This window comes from Caenorhabditis elegans, chromosome III, assembly GCF_000002985.6.
Source record: "Caenorhabditis elegans chromosome III".
Classification (NCBI taxonomy): domain Eukaryota; kingdom Metazoa; phylum Nematoda; class Chromadorea; order Rhabditida; family Rhabditidae; genus Caenorhabditis; species Caenorhabditis elegans.
The window spans coordinates 3,002,630-3,027,012 of NC_003281.10; the positions used below are offsets into that span (position 1 = coordinate 3,002,630).

Sequence of the window (24,383 nt, forward strand, 5' to 3'; positions counted from 1 at the left end):
AATCGAAAAAAAATTTCCACTCTTTCCAAAATTACATGGATTTCGACAAAACTAATAAAATATTTCACTTTATTATCGATAAAATTTTTTTTTTCTTGAAAAATAAATATCATGATAGAATTAACATAACTCTCGCAAAAAACCTCTTATGGGTGATTTTCTGAATGTTTAAAAATGTATTTAAAGGTGGTGTTGTCGAATTTTTTTATTGCTTTATTAGACTCAAAATTGTCTGAAAACACCGAATTTCATAATAAAACTTCTTGAAAACTGCTCAAAAAATGGCCTAAAATAAGTTAAAATTTGAAGTTTAGCCCACTTGTCAAGCGGCTGGAAACTAACTTTTTTGAAATCACCGTCAAATTTTAAGTATACAAGGTAATCTTGCGTTTTCAATGTTTTCAACTTCATTTAAGTATTTTAAAGTCGATGGATGGCGAGATTTTTAAATTTTTTAAACCAAATCTCGCCGTCCATCGACATTAAAATACCTAAATGAAGTAGAAAACGCAAGATGATTACTTTGTATATACTTAAAATTTGACAATGATTTCAAAAAAATTAAATTCCAGCCGCTTGACAAGTGAGCTAAACTTCAAATTTTAACTTATTTTAGGCCATTTTTTGAGCCGTCATAACATTTTTTTGAGAAGTTTTCAAGAAGTTTCATTATGAAATTCGGTGTTTTCAAACAATTTTGAGTCTAATAAAGCGATAAACAAATTCGACTACACCACCTTTAAGAACGTGCTGACGCCACCACATTTTTTTGGGCAAAAAAATCCCGCATTTTTTGTAGATCAAACCGTAATGGGACATTACTTGAATAACCCAATTAGTGTTCCCGTAATGCTAGACATTAAAAAAAGTCCTATAAAAATTGTTTTGCCGCCGGTTTTGAAAAACGTTACGTTTGCACTTTCGAGAGTATTTTCAACCAAAAAATTTTTAAAATATCTGAAAATTCTGAATATTTGGAATTTCTGAAATTTCGAAAATTAAAAAAAAAAATTGTAAGAATTCTAGTAAATTATAGAAATTCTGTAAATTTTAAACGATTTTCGAGAAATTTGGAGATATATGTAAAAATTTTCAAATGTATCGATATTCTGTGAAAAATATCAAAACACTGCAACTTTTTCCTCACGAGGGACGAGGCAAAAAGGTTTCTAGGCCATGGCCGAGGGGCCGACAAGTTTCAGCGGCCATTTATCTTGCTTTGTTTTCCGCCTGTCTTCTTTCGTTTTTCATCGATTTTTTTCGTTTTTTCTTAATAAAACTGATAAATAAATATTTTTTGCAGATGCTAAAACAATTTCCAAGTGAAAAAATTATGTATTCATAGGGCAAGCAGCGGTGAAAGTGGTCAATGCAATATGATGGGTTACGGGAATACAAAACCTAAACTATTTCTGAAACATGATACATATGCTGTTTAGATGCTAAAAGTACCTGATTATCATAACGAGACCGCTGAAAAAGTTTTGAGATTTCCAAAATTCAACTTTTTTGGTGAAAAAGTCGAGATTTTCGCACAAAAAGTTGAATTTTGAAATCCTCAAAACTTTTTCAGCGGTCTCGTTATGAAAATCAGGTAATTTCAGCATCTAAGCATCATATGTATCATGTTTGGGAAAAAGTTTGGGTTTTGTGTTCCCGTAATCCATCATATAACATTGACCACTTTTACCGCTACTTGCCGACTGAATTCACAATTTTTTCACTTGGAAATTGTTTTAGCATTAGCAAAAAATATTTATTTATCAGTTTTAATAAGAAAAAAACGGGAAAAATCGGTGAAAAACACAAGAAAACAAAGCAAGTACAAAATGTCGTTAAATGCGGTGTATTGTGTGCAAACACCGATTTTTCGCATTTTTTCTCGGCCCTCGTTTGAAAAAAGTTGCAGTGCAAAAATTACTCATCAAAAACTCACAAATAACGTCCATCGGCCAAATTCTGGAATAGGACACCCTGATTCCGTGTTGAATATCCTCTCTTCGCACCGACACATCTCGTCATAACAATTGATCCATCGACTTTTGACTTAAGCTTTACAACATAACCGAATATTCCACCATTCACTTCAGTCGGTGGATCCCACGTCACGTTGACTTGTTGACTATTATTCATAAATCTCCATTCAATTGTTTCATTCAACACTTTATCAATGTCTGTGATGTGTTTTGTTCGTTTCAATGCTCCCGCACGATGGGATATTGAGCAAGATGCTCCGGGTACTGTCATGTTTTGGCACGCGGATAGAGAAATCTGAACGAAAAATTTCCAATTTTATTGGAAATTTGTAATTTTTATCAAAAAATATACAATTCAAGTAATTACTAGATTTTTGCAAACAAATTTTTTTGAATTTTTCTCATCAACATTAACCTTTTTTAAAGGTGGGTTACCGAAATTTGAGACTTTGTTTTTTTAGACCCAAAATGGTCCAAAACTACCAAATTTCGTAATGAGACATTCTGAAAATTTCTCAAAAAAAAAGTTATGGCGGTTCAAAGTTCGGCAAAAAAAAAGGCCCATTTTCAGCTAAAATCAAAACTTTTTCCAACTTCTCGGTGTCGCAATGTCTGGAACCTAATTTTTATTTATTTATCACTTTTTATTAAATATTGTGGTCTTTAAGTGGGCGTTTATTCGTTGATTTAAGTACATTTATGGTCTTTGGGGCACCAATAAAAGTTACATTTTGTGCCCCAAAGACCATAAATGTACTTAAATCAACGAATAAACGCCCACTTAAAGACCACAATATTTATTAAAAAGTGATAAATAAATAAAAATTAGGTTCCAGACATTGCGACACCGAGAAGTTGGAAAAAGTTTTGATTTTAGCTGAAAATGGGCCTTATTTTGCCGAACTTTGAACCGCCATAACTTTTTTTTTTGAGAAATATTCAGAACGTCTCATTACGAAATTCGGTAGTTTTGGACCATTTTGGGTCTAAAAAAGCAAAGTCTCGAATTTCGGTACCCCACCTGTAAAAATACTTTTTTTTCCAATTACATTAAAAATCTCAAAAATTCGAAATATAAAAACTCACCGCATAAAGTGTGTAATGCTTCAAATTTCGTATCACATAACTATTATCCAATGCCAGAGCTGATACATTAATCGCCCAGCTTCCGGGTAAAGGTTCGTAGATCTCGTAGAGCCGAATCCTTGTTCCCGGCACCGTAGTCGGTTTCCTTGTTAAGGCATACATTGATGCGATCGTTGGAGCCGGTGTGGATGTGGTGCTGCTGCTCGACGGCTTCTTCTTCGAAATATGGATCAGCGGCTTCTTTCCACCGAGAGTTTTTGGAGCTTTTCCCAAATTTTCAGCTTTTTCCAACTCTTCACTGACTCGATTCGCGTCTTCAATTGATCGTCTCACTCGCATCGTGTCTCTAAAAATGGCACAATTTTTTGATTAATTTAAAAAAAAAGGATTCTCTCTTTTTTTTTTGTAAATTACAAAAACACCACTGGAAATGATAGAACGGAAAAAAAAATATAGATAATTGTTAAATAGGCTTGGAGCAGGCATAGGCAGAATAGAAGGAAGAGTCGGAGAAAGGGAAATTGGAATTTTTCGAGGAAAACAATTTATCAAATTTTGTCGGACTTATAAACATTGTTCTATTTATTATTACGGGAACGCGAAATTCTGAGAATGCATATTGAGCAACAGATTTGACGCGCAAAAATATCTCGTAGCGAAAACTACAGTAATGACTACTGTAGCGCGTGTATTTGTATGTGTACTTATTGTGACGAAAAAAGTAATATTAAAACGACATGAATGAGATAATAAATTTTGTGTCGATTTACGGGCTCGATATTCGAAATGAATTTCTTTTCTTTTCGAATATCGTACCCGTAAATCGACACAAAATTTATTATCTCATTCATGTCGTTATAATATTACTTTTTTCATCACGATTATCAAGTACACATACAAAAATACACGCGCTACAGTAGTTATTACAAGAATTACTGTAGTTTTCGCTACGAGATATTTTTGCGCGTCAAATTTGTTGTCCAATACGCATTCTCAGAATTCAGTGTTCCAAACAGATAGTAAGGAGAAATGTCTAAAAAATGTCTAAAAATTTTTAATCAATTAACTTTCGTACAACAAAAAAGTATTTCGAATGTAATATGTACTGTAATTATTAAATATTAAATTCTCGAAAAACATTTTTTAAATTCATTTTTCCACTTTTAATATGCTAAAATCTAATAAATAGAGCAAGTCCGACAAAAAATTCGAATTTTTTTTGAAAAATTCAAATTTCGCGCCTAATCATGCATTACAGACATCATCAAATCATGCAAATTTCCATACAAAATCATATCAGCAAACTGTTCATATTCTTTCCGTCCAATCGATCGAATTCCATGAATTCCACCAAGGCTGCGCCCCAAAATCTGACGTTTTTGCCGTTTCAGAATCTCGGAATTTCGTAGAATCCGTTGTTGTTGCTCACTGCCTCCGCCGGGCTCTTCATCGTCATCACCAACATCAGAATCATCAATTTCAGGTGGTAGAAGAAGCATTGCACATCCAACAGGATCATTTTTTATGTCGCATCTGTTGTACGTTTTCTATGTAACGGGAGACAAAGATCTACGAGAGAAGGCGGGGGCGGGGGGCCGAAAAGCATCGAAAAACTCAAATTAAAACATAATTGAATAGTGAATTCAGAGGGAAATTTGGAATTTTTTTTTGAAAATCTGCTTTTTTGGATTCAAAATGGACAAAAAATGGAAAAAAACGGCCGAATTTTAGGTAAAATCTCCAATTTTGCCAACTTTTTCGTGTCACAGCGGCAAATCGGCAAATCGCCGGAATTGAAATTTCCGGCAAATGGGCAAATTGCCGGAATTGACAATTGAAATTTCCGGCAAATCGACAAATTGCCGGAATTCAAATGTACGGCAAATTAGCAAATTGCTAAAATTGAAAATTTCCGGTAAATAGGCAATTCGCCCGAATTGAAATTTCCGGTAAATGGACAAATTGCCGGAATTGAATATTGAAAATTTCCGGCAAATCGGGAAATTGCCGTAATCTAAATTTACGGCAAATTAGCAAATTGCCGGAATTTAAATTTCCGGCAAATCGGCAAATTGTCGGAATTTAAATTTACGGTAATTCGGCAAATTGCCGGAATTGGACTTTCCGGCAAATCGGCAATAGATAATAGATTTTAGCTAAAATTCGGGCCAATTTTTGCAAATTTTTCAACGGCCATTATGAAATTCGGTAGTTTTGGGCCTAAAAATTCAAAAACCATTTGTCGAAAAAATTTGCAAATTATATAATCTGCCCACAATTGAACAAAAAAGTTATCAGAAAATTTTTTTTTCCGAACATTTTTTTTCAGAACTATTTTTGAAATAATCTATTTAAAAAAATCCCAAAAAAGCGCGCAAAAAACCAAATTTCCCATCCAAAAAAGCACATTCATATATATAAAAAGTGATAGGGACTGGGAGAGAGAAGTGGAGGGGACGGTGATCTACGGGGGAAAACAGAAAAAATAAGCCGCAGAAAAAAAAATCAGTTCAAATCTAATCAAATCATAAGGTGGAAGGGAACACACTGCACTCCATTCGCAACTTTTTTTTTTGCAATTAATTTTCGACGGAAATTAATTGCAGAATTAAAATCCTTATAACTTCCCTACGGACTAGGGCTTCCATCAAGACGCCTGCCTCTGCCTGACCTGAAGGCGACTTTCGCCTGGCTTTCGCCTCATTTTGTGCCACCATTTGCTAAAAATTTGTGATTTTCATCAAATTGATAGAAATGAGAAAATTTCTTTTTTTTAAATTCATCTAGAAAAGGCAAAAAAGAGGCGCGCAGGTTTCAGGCAGGCGCCAGGCTCTGAGACCTGCCTACCAAGGAAGCTTTCAGAAAGTATATCATTCATCTTATTTTTATTCCAGAATCCCGTAATTTCCAGTACATACCTCGGCATTAAAACCTCATCCAACAGCTTATTCTCAAATGCAGATGATTCGATCGCCGACATCGGATCCGGTCGCTTCTTCTTGTTCTGTTCCGATGATTCTTCGATAGCCGAACACGAACAACAACCGGGCGTTGCAGCGCACGTTTTCTGCTGATCTTCGTGACCCATCATAGTCAAAAGTGTCGGAGCTACGGTACGTGATGACGGAATATCGACTGGCTTATCGGCTACAATCGTCTCTTTCGGATCTTTCGTGTGTTGTCGATTTGCGGGGGTGCTTGCTGGAGAGACACACAATTGTCGTGAGAAACTGCACCTTTTTCCTCACGAGGGACGAGGAAAAGTGGTTTCTAGGCCATGGCCCAGGGGCCGACAAGTTTCAGCGGCCATTTATCTTGCTTTGTTTTCCGCGTATTTTCTTTTGTTTTTCACAGCTTTTTCCCGTTTTTTCTTATTAAAACTAATAAATAAATTTTTTTTGCAGATGCTAAAACAATTTCCAAGTAAAAAAATCATGTATTCATAGGGCAAGCAGCGGTGAAAGTGGGCAATGTAAAATGATGGATTACGGGAATACAAAACCTAAACTTTTTCTGAAACATGATACATATGCTGCTCTGATGCTGAAAGTACCTGATTTTCATAACGAGACCGCTGAGAAAACTCTGAGGTTTTCAAAATTCAACTTTTTTGGTGAAAAAGTAGAGATTTTCGCACAAAAAGTTGAATTTTGAAAATCTTAAAACTTTTTCAGCGGTCTCGTTATGAAAATCAGGTAATTTCAGCATCTAAGCATCATATGTATCATGTTTCAGAAAAAGTTTAGGTTTTGTATTCCCGTAATCCATCATATTGCATTGACCACTTTCACCGCTGCTTGCCCACTGAATACATAATTTTTTCACTTGGAAATTGTTTTAGCATCTGCAAAAAATATTTATTTATCAGTTTTAATAAGAAAAAACGGGAAAAAGCTGTGAAAAACAAAAGAAAACAGGCGGAAAACAAAGCAAGATAAATGGCCGCTGAAATTTGTCGGCCCCTCGGCCATGGCCTAGAAACCACTTTTCCTCGTCCCTCGTGAGGAAAAAGTTGCAGTGTTTAAAGGTACACGGGGTTCCTCGTTGAATTTTGCGTTTTTTTTTTCGCGCTCCATTGACAATCGCCAGCTGGACAACGCGTGGGAAAGTGTCGTCTACTCCACACGGACAAATACATTTAGTTTTACAACTAAAATCGAGCCGCGACGCGACACGCAACGCGCCGTAAATCTACCCCAGATATGGCCGAGCAAAAATGGCCTAGTTGGTCGGAAAACTCTTCCATTTCAATTTATGAGGGAAGCCAGAAATCCGTGGGGGTTTTTTTTGTTTTGCAATACAGTCCAAACATACCGTAAAAAGTTGGATTTAAAAAATTATAACATGTTTCTAAATTTTTTATGGTTTTTTTTTAATTTGCGAGAATTAAAGAAAGTATCGAATTAAATTTGAATTCCATCGATTTTTAAATATCTTAATCAAGTTTAAAACGCAACATAATCAATTTTTATACTTAAAATTTGACGGTGATTTCAAAAAAAAATTGTTTCCAGCCGCTGCGACATTGATAAGTTGGTCAAATTTCCAATTTTAACTAATTTTAGGCCATTTTTTTAGCTATCATAACTTTTTTCTGAAAAGTTTTCAAGAAGTTTCATTATGAAATTCGGTGTTTTCAGACAATTTTGAGTCTAATAAGGCAATTTTCAAAAAAAAACTCGACTACACCACCTTTAAAGGTTTTGTGTGCAAACTCACCATCTGTACAAAACTTTTCGGCTTCCTCGTACGGGCTCACTTCATTCTCACGCCACATAATTGTGTAATGCGTGAGGTCTCCGTTCGGTTGGAGCGGCGCTTCCCACGTAATACTGTAATACATATAATGTGATGTAATGCATAGTTTTAGGTTAATTTGAAAATTTTGAAGAAGAGAAGAAAAAAAATCTTGTAACGAGTGCGTTTTCGGATTTTCACTGATTTTTTAAAACAAATTTATCAATTGAAATGATTAAAATTCCCAAGTTTGTTTTGGTCAGAAATGACCTCGCGAGGTGTCGGCTGCTATATATCTCTTGATGTTTTGACGTATTGAAAATAATTTAATCTTGCAGACAGCATTAAAAGCGCCTGTTTAGGCGCTTCTTTCCGAAACTTTTCTAGTTTCAGAGTTTCAGAAAATTTTTTGAAATTTCCGGCAACTCGGAAAATCGCAGGAAATGAAATTTCAGGCAAATCGGCAAGTTGGCGGATTTGAAATTTCCGGCAAATCGGAAAATTGCCGGAATTGGAATTTCCGGCAAATCGGCAAATTGCCGGAATCGAAGTTTTCCGGCAAATCGGCAAACTGGCAAATTGCCGATTACCGAATTTGCCTGAAACACAGGGCACATGGCGAAAATTTTTGGAAAATTGTGGATTTGCACTTTTTTTTTTCGAAATTTTTTTTTAAATGGCACAGTTTTATGTGCTTCCGTCTTATAAAAAATCCTCTAATAACTTCCGGCAAATTGATATTCGGCAAATCGGCAAAGTGACGAAAATCAAAATTTCCGGCAAATCGGTAATTTGCTGAAAATCTAAATTTCCGGCAAATCGGTAATTTGCTGAAAATCAAAATTTCCGGCAAATCGGCAAAGTGACGAAAATCAAAATTTCCGGCAAATCGGCAAATTGCCGGAATTGAAATTTCCGGCAAATCGGTAATTTGCTGAAAATCAAAATTTCCGGCAAATCGGTAATTTGCTGAAAATCAAAATTTCCGGCAAATCGGCAAAGTGACGAAAATCAAAATTTCCGGCAAATCGGCAAATTGCCGGAATTGAAATTTCCGGCAAATCGGTAATTTGCTGAAAATCAAAATTTCCGGCAAATCGGCAAATTGCCGGAATTGAAATTTCCGGCAAATCGGTAATTTGCTGAAAATCAAAATTTCCGGCAAATCGGCAAAGTGACGAAAATCAAAATTTCCGGCAAATCGGCAAAGTGACGAAAATCAAAATTTCCGGCAAATCGGCAAATTGCCGGAATTGAAATTTCCGGCAAATCGGTAATTTGCTGAAAATCAAAATTTCCGGCAAATCGGCAAATTGCCGGAATTGAAATTTCCGGCAAATCGGTAATTTGCTGAAAATCAAAATTTCCGACAAATCGACAAAGTGACGAAAATCAAAATTTCCGGCAAATCGGCAAAGTGACGAAAATCAAAATTTCCGGCAAATCGGCAAATTGCCGGAATTGAAATTTCCGGCAAATCGGTAACTTGCTGAAAATCAAAATTTCCGGCAAATCGGTAATTTGCTGAAAATCAAAATTTCCGACAAATCGACAAAGTGACGAAAATCAAAATTTCCGGCAAATCGGTAATTTGCTGAAAATCAAAATTTCCGGCAAATCGGCAAATTGCCGGAATTGAAATTTCCGGCAAATCGGTAATTTGCTGAAAATCAAAATTTCCGGCAAATCGGTAATTTGCTGAAAATCAAAATTTCCGACAAATCGACAAAGTGACGAAAATCAAAAACTAGACCCACTGAATAGCGTCCGAATCGACTTGCGCTAGTGCCAACGTCGGAGGATCAGGCGTATAGTAGCTCGTCCTCACAAAACCAATCTTCGATACACCGTTCTTCGCACCGGCATGCAACACCATCTGCGTCGCCACATAGTACGCGTAGAGCGTATTCGGCCGAATTCGCTCGCGCGGTCCAATATCCATAAAAATGTCCGGGGTCGGTTCACCGTTCGACGTCTCGTAGTACTGTTTGAAGACACTCTGCCACGAATCGACACACGCACTTCGATCCTCTTCGATCGTCATGTTCTCATCGATTCGTGGGACTTCTTTGAAGAAGAGCTCGTAGCCGAGAAACTTTCGCTGATCTATATCGGTAATGTTGAATGAGGGCCAACTAAAGAAGACCGAGTCCGCGTTGACCGCTGTGATGCTCACGTTGATTGCCATATCCTCACAGATTGCCTTCTCACCATTTGTCCCTTCTGATTGATCTATCGGATCGAGTGGTATATTTAACTTTGACATTAGCTGCTTGATATACTTGAAGCATAACATCTTGTTATTGGCAATTGACACAGTTCCACGATCAAGCGTCAAATCCGTCGTTGAATCGAATAGCTTTTTTAAATTCGGATTTTCAAAAACTGTGATAGCATATAGATTTCTGAACAGTGACTTTGCCTCAATACGTCGTAAATTCCGGAACATGTTCAACGAGATAAACGGTGACGATTGACGTACCAACAGGTAGCCGGTGATCGTGTGAATGTTCGCAAATATATCCTTCAACTCGGACGCCATTCCCGAATCCTGTTTTCCGCGAATCTCGATCGTCAGATTTCCGTCAATAATATTGCATAGCCTGATCGCCTGTGCCTTCGGAAACGTATCAATGACGTGATTGATCTCGCACACAATCTCACACTTGCCAACGCATTTTCGGCATTCTCGATGATCATCCGGGTTGATTTGATAACCATCGGGACATTTATCCGAGCAAAGGCCTGCCGTCGCCTTGATAGGCACTGTTTTGTTCGAGAGCACCGGATTCAGCTGCAGACACTGCTCACGGGTCACACAACGACGTTGAAGGAGAAGGTACAGGTGAGCATCACACTTTTCGATACACTTTCCCTTGTGATAGACATTCTTGCACGCGTGGCATGCTGTCGCATCATTCACACGCTCACAACCGCCCACGCATTGATCGTGACATCGATCGCCGTTCGCATCACATCCCGGTCCGATTTCTTTCGTTGGAAGAAGACGATCATAAGCACAAGACTTTTGGCAAGTGGTGTTCGACCAACAACTCTGAACTCTTTCGACACCTTGTTCCTGATTCTTTTCCTCCAAATAATGACACTTTGATTCGCCTTTATCCTCTTCGCAAGCTCCACGTGGGCACACTGGAAATAATGGAAATTGATGGAAAAGTGGAGACAGTTGAAACAGGAGATACTCAAAAATTACCCCAAAGGACCGATTTTTACAGAAAAAAAATTTTTGCGAAAATCTGGAGTTTCGTCTAAAATATGCAATGCAAAGTGATATTTTTTAAGACATTAATTTTAATTAATTTTGTGAAAATTGCCGGTTTGCCGATTTGCCGGAAAGTTTCAATTTTTCCGAATTGTTTTTTTTGTTAAAGGTGGAGTAGAGTCATTTTGAAATTTTGGAATATATATATTTTTACTAAATTTTCAATGATTTTTTTTTGTCAATTTTGCAGAATTTTTTTTTAAAAATGAGATAATTTTTCTTGAATTTTGTATTTTGAAAAGATTCTGAAAAATTGAAATTTAACGCAAATCGGCAATTTGCCGGAATTGAAAATTTCCGGCAAATCGACAATTTGCCGGAATCGAAATTTTCCGGAAAATCGGCATATTGCCGGAATTGAAATTTTCCGGCAAATCGGCAAACTGCCGACAATGAAAATTTCCGGCAAATCGACAATTTGCCGGAATCGAAGTTTTCCGTAAAATCGGCATATTGCCGGAATTGAAATTTCCGGCAAATCGACAAATTGCCGGAATTGAAATTTCCGGAAAATCGGCAAATTACCGGAATTGAAATTTCCGGCAAATCGACAAATTGCCGGAATTGAAATTTCCGGAAAATCGGCAAATTGCCGGAATTGAAACTTTCCGGCAAATCGGCAAACTGCCGGAATTGAAATTTTCCGGAAAATCAGCAAATTGCCGGAATTGAAATTTTTCGGCAAACCTGCAAACTGCCGGAATTGAAAATTTCCGGCAAATCAAAAAAAATTGCTCTACTCCGCCGTAAAAAATATCACATTTTATTGGATATTTTAGACGAAAAAGCTATGGTTGCTGTGAACGAAAATTCAGATTTTTGCAAAATTTGAGTCTTTTTTGCCCAAATTTCTCCAAAAATAGCCAAAAATCGTACTCAATCCAGTCTCAGTGACAGCGTACTCGGCAGCATTATCAACGACAACATCGTTGATGGAAGAAGTGATCAAATGTTTCCAATCAATCGTTTTCGTGTAGCACAGTTTTCGATTATCGATTATCCGTACACCACCATTTCGAATTACGGAAAGCTTGTCAAGACCGATCTGAAAAAAAAATTTTTAGAAAATATATATACATATTGGAGAAAAATCTAGAAATTTTGTTGTAAAAATACGATTTTTGCCCCGAAAAATGAGGAAATTTCGTTTCAAAATCGGATTTTTTCCTAAAAAAAAGTGGAAATTTTTTTGAAAAAATACAATTTTTTCCTGAAAAAAATTGAAATTTCTGTTTAAAAAAATACGACTTTTTTTGCTAAAAATTCAAATTTTTTTGAAAAAATACAATTTTTTCCTGAAAAAAATTGAAATTTCTGTTTAAAAAAATACGACTTTTTTTGCTAAAAATTCAAATTTTTTTGAAAAAAAAAATGATTTTTTCCCGAAAAATGTGGAAATTTTGTTGAAAAAAATGCAATTCATGTCCTTAAAAAAGCTGAAAATTTCGTTTAAAAATCCGGTTTTCAAATTTTGTTGAAAAAAAAAACGATTTTTTCCCGAAAAATGTGGAAATTTCGTTGAAAAAACTCGATTTTTTCCCGAAAAAATTTCGTTCAAAAATGCATTTTTTCACAAAAAAAGCTGAAAATTTCGTTTAAAAATACAATTTTTTCCAATTAAAAAATTAAAAATTCCCCGCAATCTCCTTACCTCCAAATCCGGATTTCGATAAATTATCAGCGCATAGTGTTGAATCAGCGAACGGCCTCCAATTACACGAAGATTTGGGAAAATTTTACGCAAATCCACTAATCCTCTGAAAAAAAATCAAATTTTGAGTGGGAAAATCGTTTTTTTTTTAATTTTTTTAGTAAATTTTCCGCTTTTGGGGGAATTTTTTTTTTGAAAATTACATGTTTTTCACCATTTTTTTTAGTAATTTTTCTACGAAAAATCAAATTTTTTAACAGAAAAAAGGAAAATTTCGGATGAAAAACACAAAAAAAAAACCGATTTTTTGGACGATTTCAGTAAATTTTCCGCTTTTGCACACATTTAACGTAAAATTTGACTTTTTGAGTAATTTTTTGTGAAAAAACCAAAATTTTGGACAGGAATTTTTTTTTCACGATTGACGTCAATTTTCGGAAAAATTTGACGCTTCTTGTGTCATTTTTTTGAAAAAAAAATCGGCTGAAAATCAAAAATTGTGTGTGTCGATTTACGCATCTCTCGTGTACTCCTCGAGGAGAAGAGGTATTTTTTGAAGCATATTTTTTGGCTAAAACTCAAATTTTTTAACAAATTTATGGTGGTGTTTGAGACACCGAAAAACTACCGAAAATTCGAATTTAATCGTCTCTCTCCTCGAGGAGTACACAACAGCTGCGTAAATCGACACAAATATTTTTTGTTTATAAGAAAATTCAAAAATTGTCATTTTTTTACTCGAAATTCAAAAAAAATCGAATTTTTGCTCAATTTTTTTTTCAAATCAAAAAAAAGTTGCGTACTCAGTCTCAAAAACGAGCAGAGTTCCAGTAATTTCACGTAGATGCGGAAAAGTGATAAATTCGTCTTGGGAATATCTTGGCTGTAGACTTCGATGCATTTCTTCTTGTGCTTTTGTCTTGTGTTTCAGTACAAATGAGATTGTCAGCGAACCTTCCACCACTGTGCAGTTGACCATTCTGAACAAAAAATGCAAATAGTAATATATTATATTGTATTGTGTATATGTATATATATATATATATATATATATATATATATATATATAAATGTGCTTTTGAATGTATACATAGTTATATCATAGGTACCCTTATATATATATATATGTATATATATATATCTACATGTATCCATATCCATTCTCTATTAGTATTATATCATATATAATTATATATGTACTGTATATTATACAATGGGGGTGGGAGGCAAAAGATTTTTTTTTTCCGGCAAATCGACAAACCAGCAACTTGTCGATTATCCGAATTTGCCGGAAAACGGCAAACTGTGAAATTATACCTTTTTTCAAAGAACCTCTAAACACTACCGGCAAATTGACATCCCGCAAAACGACAAATCGGCAATTTGCCGAAAATCGAATTTGCTGGCAAATCGGCAAACCGGCAATTTGCCGAAAATTAAAATTTCCGGCAAACCGGCAATTTGCCGAAAAGCAAAATTTCCGGCAAATCCATATAATATTGCAATTTCAAAATTGTGCGGAATTTCCGAATTTTCATAGTTTTTTTCGAATACGTACCTCTGACCAGCCAAATCTTTTTCGTTCGGATCACCAAGTTTCGACCATTGCGGCTTAATATCCCACGGCCTATTTCGAATATCGATTGGGCCGCATCGTTTTTCGACTATTGAGGCACACGGCTGGAAACGGATATAATATCGGAATAAAATGTTTTTGATTTTTGAAGAACGTCCAAAAATGGCAAAATTGCCGAAAATTACAATTTCTGGCAAATCGGCAAATTGTCGGAATTTAAAATTAAAAAAATTAAAATACACGGAAAATCGGCAAAGTACAAGAGTTGATAATTTCCGGTAAATGGGCAAATTGATGAAAATGAAAATTTCCGGAAAATCCGCAATTTGCCGGAATTGAAAATTTCCGGCAAATCGGCCATTTGCGGAAAGATTAAAATTTCCGGCAAATCGGCAAATTGTCGAAAATGAAAATTTCCGGCAAATCGGAAAGTTTCCGGAATTGAAATATTCCAGCAAATCGGCAAACTTTTTTTTGTTGCCGAACGACAATTGCCGCCCACCCCTGATGATATATTGAAAAATAATTTCGTGTTTCGATTAATCAATAATTTTTTTAAAACTATTATTGCATGCCTGCCTACAAGGCGACCTACCTACGCCTGCCTAGTGCCAGAAAAATTTCTGCCGTAGGTATGTGTAGGCATAAGGTAGGCACACAACTTTACTACCCTCTTTTTCCAATTTTTCAGCAATTTTTTCTTAAAAATTCTCAATCTCAAGATTTGTGTGTCAACTCATTGACGTTAATCTCATGGCAGTTTTGGCTAATCTCAAAGAAAAAAGTCGTATAATCCCATCACAGAAGCGAAAAATATTGGAAAAATAAAAATATTAATATTGCGTAGGCGTCACGTAATTTTTTGAAACTAGAAGAAGAAAAACCAAAAATTGTGGAAATTCATCAAAAAATTAGTGTCAAAATCACTCGATTTATCTGAAAATATTTAAAATAACGTTAATTTCAGCTAGAAAATTTCCGATTTTCCCAAATTTTCCAAATTTTGGGCACTTTTTCAGAAAGTTTTAGCTGAAATTAATGATGTTTACAGATAATTCAAGTGATTTTCTATACTAATTATCAAATGCCGAAAAAAAAAGTTTAAAATCGGAAATTGACATCGGAATATGCTCATTTCAATTCTAAACTATATTCATTAATTGTTCCTTATATATATATATATATATATATATATATATATATATATATATATATATATATATATATATATATATATATATGTATATATATATATATGTATATATATATATATGTATATATATATATATGTATATATATATACAGTGCGTCCAACTTCTATAGCACCCCCCTCTATTTTGAGGGTTTGAGGCTTTCTGGAAATTATTTTGAAAAAGTGTGAATGTAGTTCGATTACAAATGTTAAAAAACCGCCACACCTCGGTTTTTGTGAGAATATCTTAAAAACTACGGAAATTAGGTCAAAAAGTTGAAAAAACGGCCGTCCAACTTCTATAGCACCCCCTCTGATTTTTGACAATTATCGTTAAAATAGTCAATTTTTACTGGTTTTCTTTAACACTAATTTTTTTTTCTTGGATAAAAATGTGATCTCGGTGAAGACATTTCAGAACAAAACGATAGGAACTTCTTAAGAATATCGGAATAATGCTAAACAAACATATTTGACACACATTTACAAGAAAAAAAATTAGTGTTAAAGAAAACCAGTAAAAATTGACTATTTTAACGATAATTTTCAAAAATTCGAGGGGGTGCTATAGAAGTTGGACGGCCGTTTTTTCAACTTTTTGACCTAATTTCCGTAGTTTTTAAGATATTCTCACAAAAACCGAGGTGTGGCGGTTTTTTAACATTTGTAATCGAACTACATTCACACTTTTTCAAAATAATTTCCAGAAAGCCTCAAACCCTCAAAATAGAGGGGGGTGCTATAGAAGTTGGACGCACTGTATATATAGTGTCACTCATGTATATATATATATATATATGATTTTTTCCGGACAAATCATCTTTAAAATCAATAAGTAGTGTCGGTAAATGTAAATTATACATTAATGACGTAATCACAACTGTATTTAAATAGTTGTGACGTCATTTTTCCGACACTATTTTAATTTTCCGACACTACTTGAATAACCCCATTTGTATTGTATTGACTTATAATTTTTGAGTGGTTTTTTTTTTGGGGAAAATGCGATATTTTTCGTCATTTTGTCGGTAAAAATTACCTGTACAAAAGCGAATAGCAGTAAAAGCATTAATGACGTCATTGATGACTTTTTAGAAATCCAAGAATAATTTATTGAAGTTTTTTGTGATGGCGGGTTTTCCTCATAGCAGTCCATACTTGAATCGGGCGTCTGAAAAAAAGAATATTATAATTTTTTTTTTTGAAAAAATTGTTTCATTTTGAAATAGAACATATGGAACAATGTTTAAGCTTCGCCAAAATTTTCAAAACATTTTTTTGTTTTTTCCTTTTTTCCAATTAATTCAGTGCATTTTTAGTCGTACACGAAATTGGTAGCTTTCAGACTGAAAATATACTCAAAACTCAGAAAAAACAAAGTTTTTATTGTTTTAGAGCAATTTTTTTCTGTAAAAAAATTTTACATACCGTTCTACGCCGCGTCCGCGAATTTTTGACAAGTCGAAGCCGTCTCATTGTGATGTGCTCGTCGTCGTGGTGATTGCCGTCGACAATATCGTGCTCCGTGGCACGCGACGAGCTTCTGAAAGATTCAGAATATGTTTTCGTTTTTTTTTTCGAAAATTTGAATATTCGAGAAAAACACGAATTTTCCTGACAAAATGACGATTCAAAAAATGCAGAAAATGACAAAATTCAGAAAAATCGACAGCTTTTTGGCAAGATTGTCGTTTTTTTTTCGCGTTTTTCGGTGAAAAACAACGATTTTTAGCGAAAATTTTTTTGATCTCCGGAAACGGGGCAATTTCCAAAAACCGAAATCGATTCGTTGAAAAACGCCGATTTTTGATCTGAAGGAAAAACCCGAAAATCGAAAATCTCAATTGTCAACCAATCAGCGTCGTTAGCCACGCCCCTTGCGCAACGCTGATTGGTCCATTTTTCGGTAACGAATTTCGAATCTAAAAATCGAGGAACTAAAAAAAAATATTGACTTTTTTCCAATTCTGAGAAACGGAGCATTATTCAATTTGTCGTAAAATCAGAAAATCTCCGAAATGCCGGTAATTCGGTTTGTGACAAGTTTCTTAACCGAAACAAACTAATTTCCGCCGAAGACTGTAGGAATTATCCGTCAACCAATCAGCGCCGTTAGCCACGCCCCCTGCGCAACGCCGATTGGTCCTCACTAAAAAATCCGCGCGATTTCTCGGCGAAAAGTTAGTCTTGTGTGTTGTTTTTCTTTGCCCAACAAGCAAAAAAAAAACAGAACGCTCATCCAAAACTCATCTAATGAATAGCTTCGTATGTCTACACACAAAAAGTAGTGAGCAGCAGAGACGAGGCACATAGTTAAATCAAAAACTGGGAGCAGCACAGAGAGACAGAACGTCGACTTATAAGCAGATGAAGAAGTAGAAGAAGAAGAAGCAGACTATGAGAACTGCCACAGCCGCCGCCAAGTTGACACTGTGTGTGTGAGTTGGTGATCAGTGTGTGAGTGAATGAGTGAGTGAGGTGCCAGCGGCGACGATGGATATATTTTTATGAGAAAACAACAGAGTTACAGCTAAGCAAGGGCAGAGAAGAAGAAGGAGAGAGACAGATTAGACAACTGGAATTGGGAATGCCTGGGGGAGTTCAAGAGTTGTATAAATCGGTGAACTAATGAACTAACGGAACACGTACAAATCGGGGCTTGCAGGCGTGAAAACGCCCACCTTGCGGCGATTTCCGCCTGCCTCGTGCCTCATTTTGGTTTGATCTTCGAGAAATGCGGGAGAAGAGACGCAGGCATTTCAACTGATTTCGAATTGTTAAGCACACTCTGCTGACGTCACACTTTCCTGGCCGGAAAAATTCCCGCATTTTTGTAGATCAAACCGCAATGAGACAGCCTGACGCCACGTGGGAACCCGAAAAGTGTCGGCTGGTGGGCAAGAACCACCTTTGGCAAAATGTGTTGTAAATACTTTATCACCATAGTTCAGAAATGAGGCAGGCGTCAGACCCTGAAACCGCGCCTGCCTCCCATGGAAGCTCTACCGGGGATGAAATTAGTGGAAGAATAAGGTGAAATGATTGAGCATTTTCGAGCTTTATGTGTGGGCTCACTGGATAGAAAAGTACAATTGCTTCCTAAAAGGTTACCGTATTTTTCCTATTACATGCAAGTCTATTAAAACTGCCAGGCTGAGAGCTTCCATGGTAGGCAGGCGCGGTTTCAACGCCTGACGCCTGCCTGAAGCCTGCCCGCCTTTCGCCTCTTTTTTGCATTGTTACGTGAATTTGCAAATTTCTAATTTTCACATTTCTATCAATCTGATGAAAGTCAAATTCAGGAGTGAAAAAGTTTCAGGCGAGATGCAGGCGGAGGTCGCCTTAAGGTCAGGCAGACAGATTTCAAAGCGCCTACATGAAAGCCCTAGCCAGATCAATAGGAAAAATACGGTATGTAGCTCTGAAACAGAAAAAGTTGCCGAAAATATCGATTTGCCGAATGTTTCGATGAACTTTTTCGGCCCGACCAATCAACGACGTTAGCCACGCCCCTTGCGCACTACACTGATTGGTCAGCACTGATTCGAACTGATTAGCCTAAGGAGCCGGCTGAAACAGCATTTTCTCGCGGATTTTGTCCGAGAAAGTACTGGAAATTGCAAAAAAGACAAAAATGCTAATTTTTGGCGTCAAAAGTGATCCAAATTTTGGGATATCCTTTGAATATTTTTTAAGTTAGCAATGCCTTTCGTACAGTAGTAGAAATCTTAAAACAATCGTCAAAAATTATAGCGAAAACGACGGCGGAGAAAACAACTAAATTAGATATACTCGTTATTTTTTTCATAGAAAAATACAGTATGCCAATTACTGGAATTTGCCAACGAAAATTCAAATTTTCGAGAGCCACGCCCACAAAGTGACCGATTTTTCGGTGTGAGAACCAAGAAAAGGGAGGAGCTTAAAAAATGACAAAAAAACCGCAGGAAGCCACACCCACAAAATGGGCGGGACCTGGAAAAGGTTCGAAATTTCCAAAAACTTTTCGGAGAAAACCGGCAAATCGGAAAATCGAAAATTTTCGACGATTCCAATTACAGCGTGGTAAAACTATCCGGATTTCGAAGCGACGCCCAGAATGTAAGAGTTCGCCGAATTAGGCCATTTTGACTCGGCCACGGCCGGGGTAGATTTACGGCGCGTAGCGGCTCACGTGGTGTCAAACTGTCTCATTTCGGTTTGATCTACAAAAAATGCGGGAATTTTTCCCCGTAAAACTGTGGTGACGTCAGCACGCTCTTAACCATGCAAAATTAGTTGAGAACTCTGCGTCTCTTCTCCCGCCGCATTTTTTGTAGATCAAACCGAAATGAGACAGAATTGGCACCACGTGGCGGCTCGGTTTTCATTGTAGATCCAAGTGTATTTGTCCGTGTGGAGTACACGACACTTTTCCACGCGTTGTCCGGGGCGGCAGGCGATTGTCAATGGAGCGCGAAACATTCATGAGGAAGGCCAGAACCGTGGAGCAATCAATTTTTGGAGCAGAACTCGAAGCGGAGGTGATATCACCAGAATCAATAGAGATTATGAAGAGAGAAAAAAAACGAAAGGAAAAAATGAGGGAAAAAAAAACGCTAAAATTGAGTTAAAGCTCATTTCCGTGTCAATCTCAACACATAGCTGAAGCACGACACACGAGTGTTTCAGGACAGGAGGCAACAAATTATGCGTGTGCTCGCGCAGCAAAAAAAAGAGCTATGCTCTACTCCCGCCAAGTGTCGAGCTCCAAGCCGTGGAGTGAAAAAAATGAGGAGAAGCTCATCTCTTCATCAGATTAATCCTGTCACACACACACACACACACACACACACACACAAGTGTTGAGCACGGAGCCGCCACCAAAAGAGCACACCACATCACCTCTGTGTCAATTCATTCGAAAACAGATTAGGAGAGACAGAGAGACAGCTTTAGCTTACTTACCGCTGCTGCTTAAGCCTCATATCCTCAGTGGTTGTTCCGAGAGCTTCGGTGGCAGCGGTTGTTGAAGTCGTCGACGAGCAGCTCGGGCCGAGATTCTCTGAAATTTTGGCAAAATTTGAATAGACAAAAAACTATATATTTTTTATCCATTTTTTTTTGTGCGCTCAGTTATGTTGTTATTGTGAATTCGTACAAATTAGGCTGAAGGACTCGAAAATTGAGTACTGTAAGGGGGGGTGTGAAATTTCAAATTTTCACTGAAAACATATGCAGGGCTGTCGATATCAAGGGTGGGCATTTTAATTTCAACAAATTTTGAATTATGCCCAGGCACCTAGGCATGCCTAGTAGGCCTACCAAGGTTGTAGGCCTGAAGTTTACATTGTTCATCATTCCGGACGATTCGGACTTTTTGAAAAATTTATCGGAAAAAAATTAAAAATTATAAACATATATAAAAAAAGCTTCCCTGGTGGGTAGGCGCGGTTTCAGGGCCTGCCTGAAACTCATTTTTGCATTTTTTCGTGAATTTACAAATTTTATGATAAAAACCAAATTAAGAAATTAAAAAAAAAGTTTTTTTTAAATCATATAGCCCGGATTGGGGCAAGCGAAGGTCGCCTTAAGGTCATCAGGTAGGCAAGCCTACATGTAAAATTGCTAAAATTGTCTCTGAAAATCGACACCAGGAGTGGGCATTTTAATTTCAACAAATTTTGAATTTTCTGACAATGAGTGTGTGAAAATGTATGTCGTTAAAAATTATTTTAATGTGGCCTATACTACATATTTTGGCGGTGCTTCGAATCCATTTTAAACATCATTTACTATATATAAAGCGCGTGTCCTTCCGTCCGTTTGTAGTTTGTAGTTTGATCTTTGGTCTTTGAACTCTGTAGTTTGTAGTCTCAATCACCTAAGAGGGGTCCTATAGCCCCCGCCCCTTTTGTGACGTCATCACAAATTGGCGGGAAATTCAAATTTTCTGAGAAATCATTTTGGCGGGATTTCAAATTTGAATTTTTTGAAAATATTTTGGCGGGAATTCAAATTTTAATTTTTTGAAAATATTTTGGCGGGAATTCAAATTTTAATTTTTTGAAAACATTTTGGCGGGAATTCAAAATTTAATTTTTCGAAAACATTTTGGCGGGAATTCAAAATTTAATTTTTCGAAAACATTTTGGCGGGAATTCAAAATTTAATTTTTTGAAAACATTTTGGCGGGAATTCAAATTTTAATTTTTTGAAAACATTTTGGCGGGAATTCAAAATTTAATTTTTCGAAAACATTTTGGCGGGAATTCAAAATTTAATTTTTCGAAAACATTTTGGCGGGAATTCAAAATTTAATTTTTTGAAAACATTTTGGCGGGAATTCAAATTTTAATTTTTCGAAAACATTTTGGCGGGAATTCAAAATTTAATTTTTCGAAAACATTTTGGCGGGAATTCAAAATTTAATTTTTCGAAAACATTTTGGCGGGAATTTAAAATTTTAATTTTTTGAAAACATTTTGGCGGGAATTCAAATTTTAATTTTTCGAAAACATTTTGGCGGGAATTCAAATTTTAATTTTTTGAAAATATGTTGGCGGGAATCAAAATTTTAATGTTTTGAAAATATTTTGGCGGGAATCAAAATTTTAATGTTTTGAAAATATTTTGGAGGGAATCCTAATGTTCAAAAAGTGGACATTTTCACCTTTTTTCATGAGATATTTTTGTAGGATTAATTGAATTGATGATATGTGTCAAACATGTCAAATTTTGCCAGTCGCTAGCACGCGCCAAGGCGCGTGCTAGCGGCTGGTTTAAAAAATATTGAATTTCAGAGGTTTTATACATCATTTTGTGAGCGAATTTTGAGGAAATTTTATGATAATCAAGAAAATTCCTACCATTAAATGATGTGTAAAATATCTAAAATTAAATATTTTTAAAAGTCCAAAATGGATTCGAAGCACCGCCAAAATATGTATAGGCCACATTAAAAAATTTTTTTCATACATTTTCACACTGTCAGAAAATTCAAAATTTCTTGAAATTAAGATGCTCACCCATGGTGTCGATTTTCAGAGACGATTTTAGTAATTTTACATGTAGGCTTGCCTACCTGATGACCTTAAGGCGACCTTCGCCTGCCTCAATCCGGGCTATATGATAAAAAAAAACTTTTTTTTTGCATTTCTTAATTTGGTTTTCACCAAATTTCTAACTTAAAAAAAAACCTAAAAATGCAAAAAAGAGGCAGGCAGGTTCCAGGCAGGCCCTGAAACCGCACCTGCCTACCATGGAAGCTTTAAATATGTTTTTGATAAATTTTTCAGAAAGTCCGAATCGGAAAAGCCAGAATGCTGAAATAGGCAAACTTCAGGCCGACATCCTTGGTAGACCTACTAGGCAGGCAGGTCGTGATCGCTAGGTACCTACTAATCGCCTATTTTCAGCGTCAACAGGGATGTCAACAGGGAAAATGAGTCTCACATTTTCACATCGGTGCACTCCTAGAAAATTCTGTAATTGCCGAAAATTTCAATTGCCTCACAAAACTGGTTCACATGTGACTGCCGTGAAAGTTCCAGGCAGGCATAGGTAGACATTTGTAGGCCTCCAGACTAGACAAAACTACAATTTCTTAAGTTTGCTTTCTTTATTTCTGATCTTCTGCCCATTTCAGAACGACTGCTTCTTCTCCAACAATCTCGAAAAAAAAATTCCGCAATTCAAATCATTTTTTCAAATATTTTTCAACATCTCAAAGCACTCTTCTCATCGTGTATATATCACAATATATCATTGACGTCAAACAAGAGGATGGAAGCCCTGACTGAACAAGGCGCTAATGAACATACGGATAAACTTTTTTTCTGCCAATTCTCGTGACTAACACTAATCTCCAATGTTCCGAATATAGGCACTGGATGGGGCCTGCGAGATTAATCAATTGGCCTATAAGGACCTTTATCGGCAATTATTTAAATTACCGATTGTCGTTTTCAACGACTTTCGAGTAATTGTGTTGGGGTCGCCGATTAACGAAATATTCGAAATTTCTGTTGGAGCATTATTAGCACTTGCCGAAATTGCCGGGATTACCAGAAAATTTAAAAATTCGACCATAAGCCTATGACCGTTTCTATCGAAAGTCGGACAACTGCCAGTATATCTGAATTCCGGGAACACGTGCTCGCTGGCTGTCTCAAAATTCACGTTTTCTCGCGGACGAGAAAACTTGAGAAATGTGAGAAAATGGCCTAGAAAATCCTGGAAGAGAAGAATTCCTCGTCCACAGCCAAAATAGCGTGTGAAAGAAGAGATGCAGACGGCAAAACGGTTATTCTTTGCGTTTTTCACGTCCAGAGAAAAAAGTAGTATCTGCGTCTCTCACGCCCAATGGATAGCGAGAGTTGGCGCCAACGTGAATTCTCAATGAGGCGCGTTTGCTTCAAACTTATGAAAAAGGACAGCCAGCGACCACGTGCGGGAAATCTCAAAATTGAAGTGCAGAATTGTTGTCGACATTCTCAAGTACTACTGTAGCTAGTAGATTAATAGATATTCTCAGACAAATTACAAGGCGCTACAACTCAACCAAACAATTAGGCACTGTCTGCACTGACAATTATAATTCTGCGAAAAACTATGAAGAGTTTCCACGTGGTGTCCATTTCAATTCGATCTACGAGAATTGCGGGAACTTAGACGCAGTCTTCTCATCTGATTTCGCAACGTGATGACGTCACTTTTTTTTTGTAGATCAAACTGTAATGAGAGAGCCTGACATTACGTGAGATACAGCAATTACTGAATTGCAGAAAATTGCCGAAAAAGCATTCTATTCTAAAATATTGGCCAAAGTGTATTCGATGGAGCACTGCAAAAAAACTTGTAAACAAGAAAGTGATCAAGAGCAACTGTAATATAGTGTCACG

At 36.4% G+C, this 24,383-nt stretch overlaps 1 protein-coding gene across 6 annotated transcripts in view; it reads right to left on the bottom strand.

Annotated features, from left to right (window-relative positions):
* Positions 1–24,383, bottom strand: part of daf-2 — a gene marked incomplete at both ends in the record, with an annotated part of 46,333 nt that overhangs the window by 8,116 nt on the left and 13,834 nt on the right. The window contains 13 exons of one of the 6 annotated variants that reach the window (NM_001312987.4): positions 1,937–2,271; positions 3,063–3,408; positions 4,350–4,595; positions 5,981–6,263; positions 7,782–7,894; positions 9,557–10,949; positions 11,959–12,127; positions 12,734–12,839; positions 13,537–13,713; positions 14,292–14,413; positions 16,541–16,672; positions 16,930–17,044; positions 20,449–20,545. In NM_001312987.4, coding sequence (NP_001299916.1) covers positions 1,937–2,271; positions 3,063–3,408; positions 4,350–4,595; positions 5,981–6,263; positions 7,782–7,894; positions 9,557–10,949; positions 11,959–12,127; positions 12,734–12,839; positions 13,537–13,713; positions 14,292–14,413; positions 16,541–16,672; positions 16,930–17,044; positions 20,449–20,545 — 3,634 coding nt within the window. Of the gene's footprint in view, positions 1–1,936; positions 2,272–3,062; positions 4,596–5,980; positions 6,264–7,781; positions 7,895–9,556; positions 10,950–11,958; positions 12,128–12,733; positions 12,840–13,536; positions 13,714–14,291; positions 14,414–16,540; positions 16,673–16,929; positions 17,045–20,448; positions 20,546–24,383 lie in introns of those variants that run through there. The other 5 variants (NR_132448.1, NM_065249.7, NM_001312988.3 and 2 more) reach the window with 5 other exon arrangements.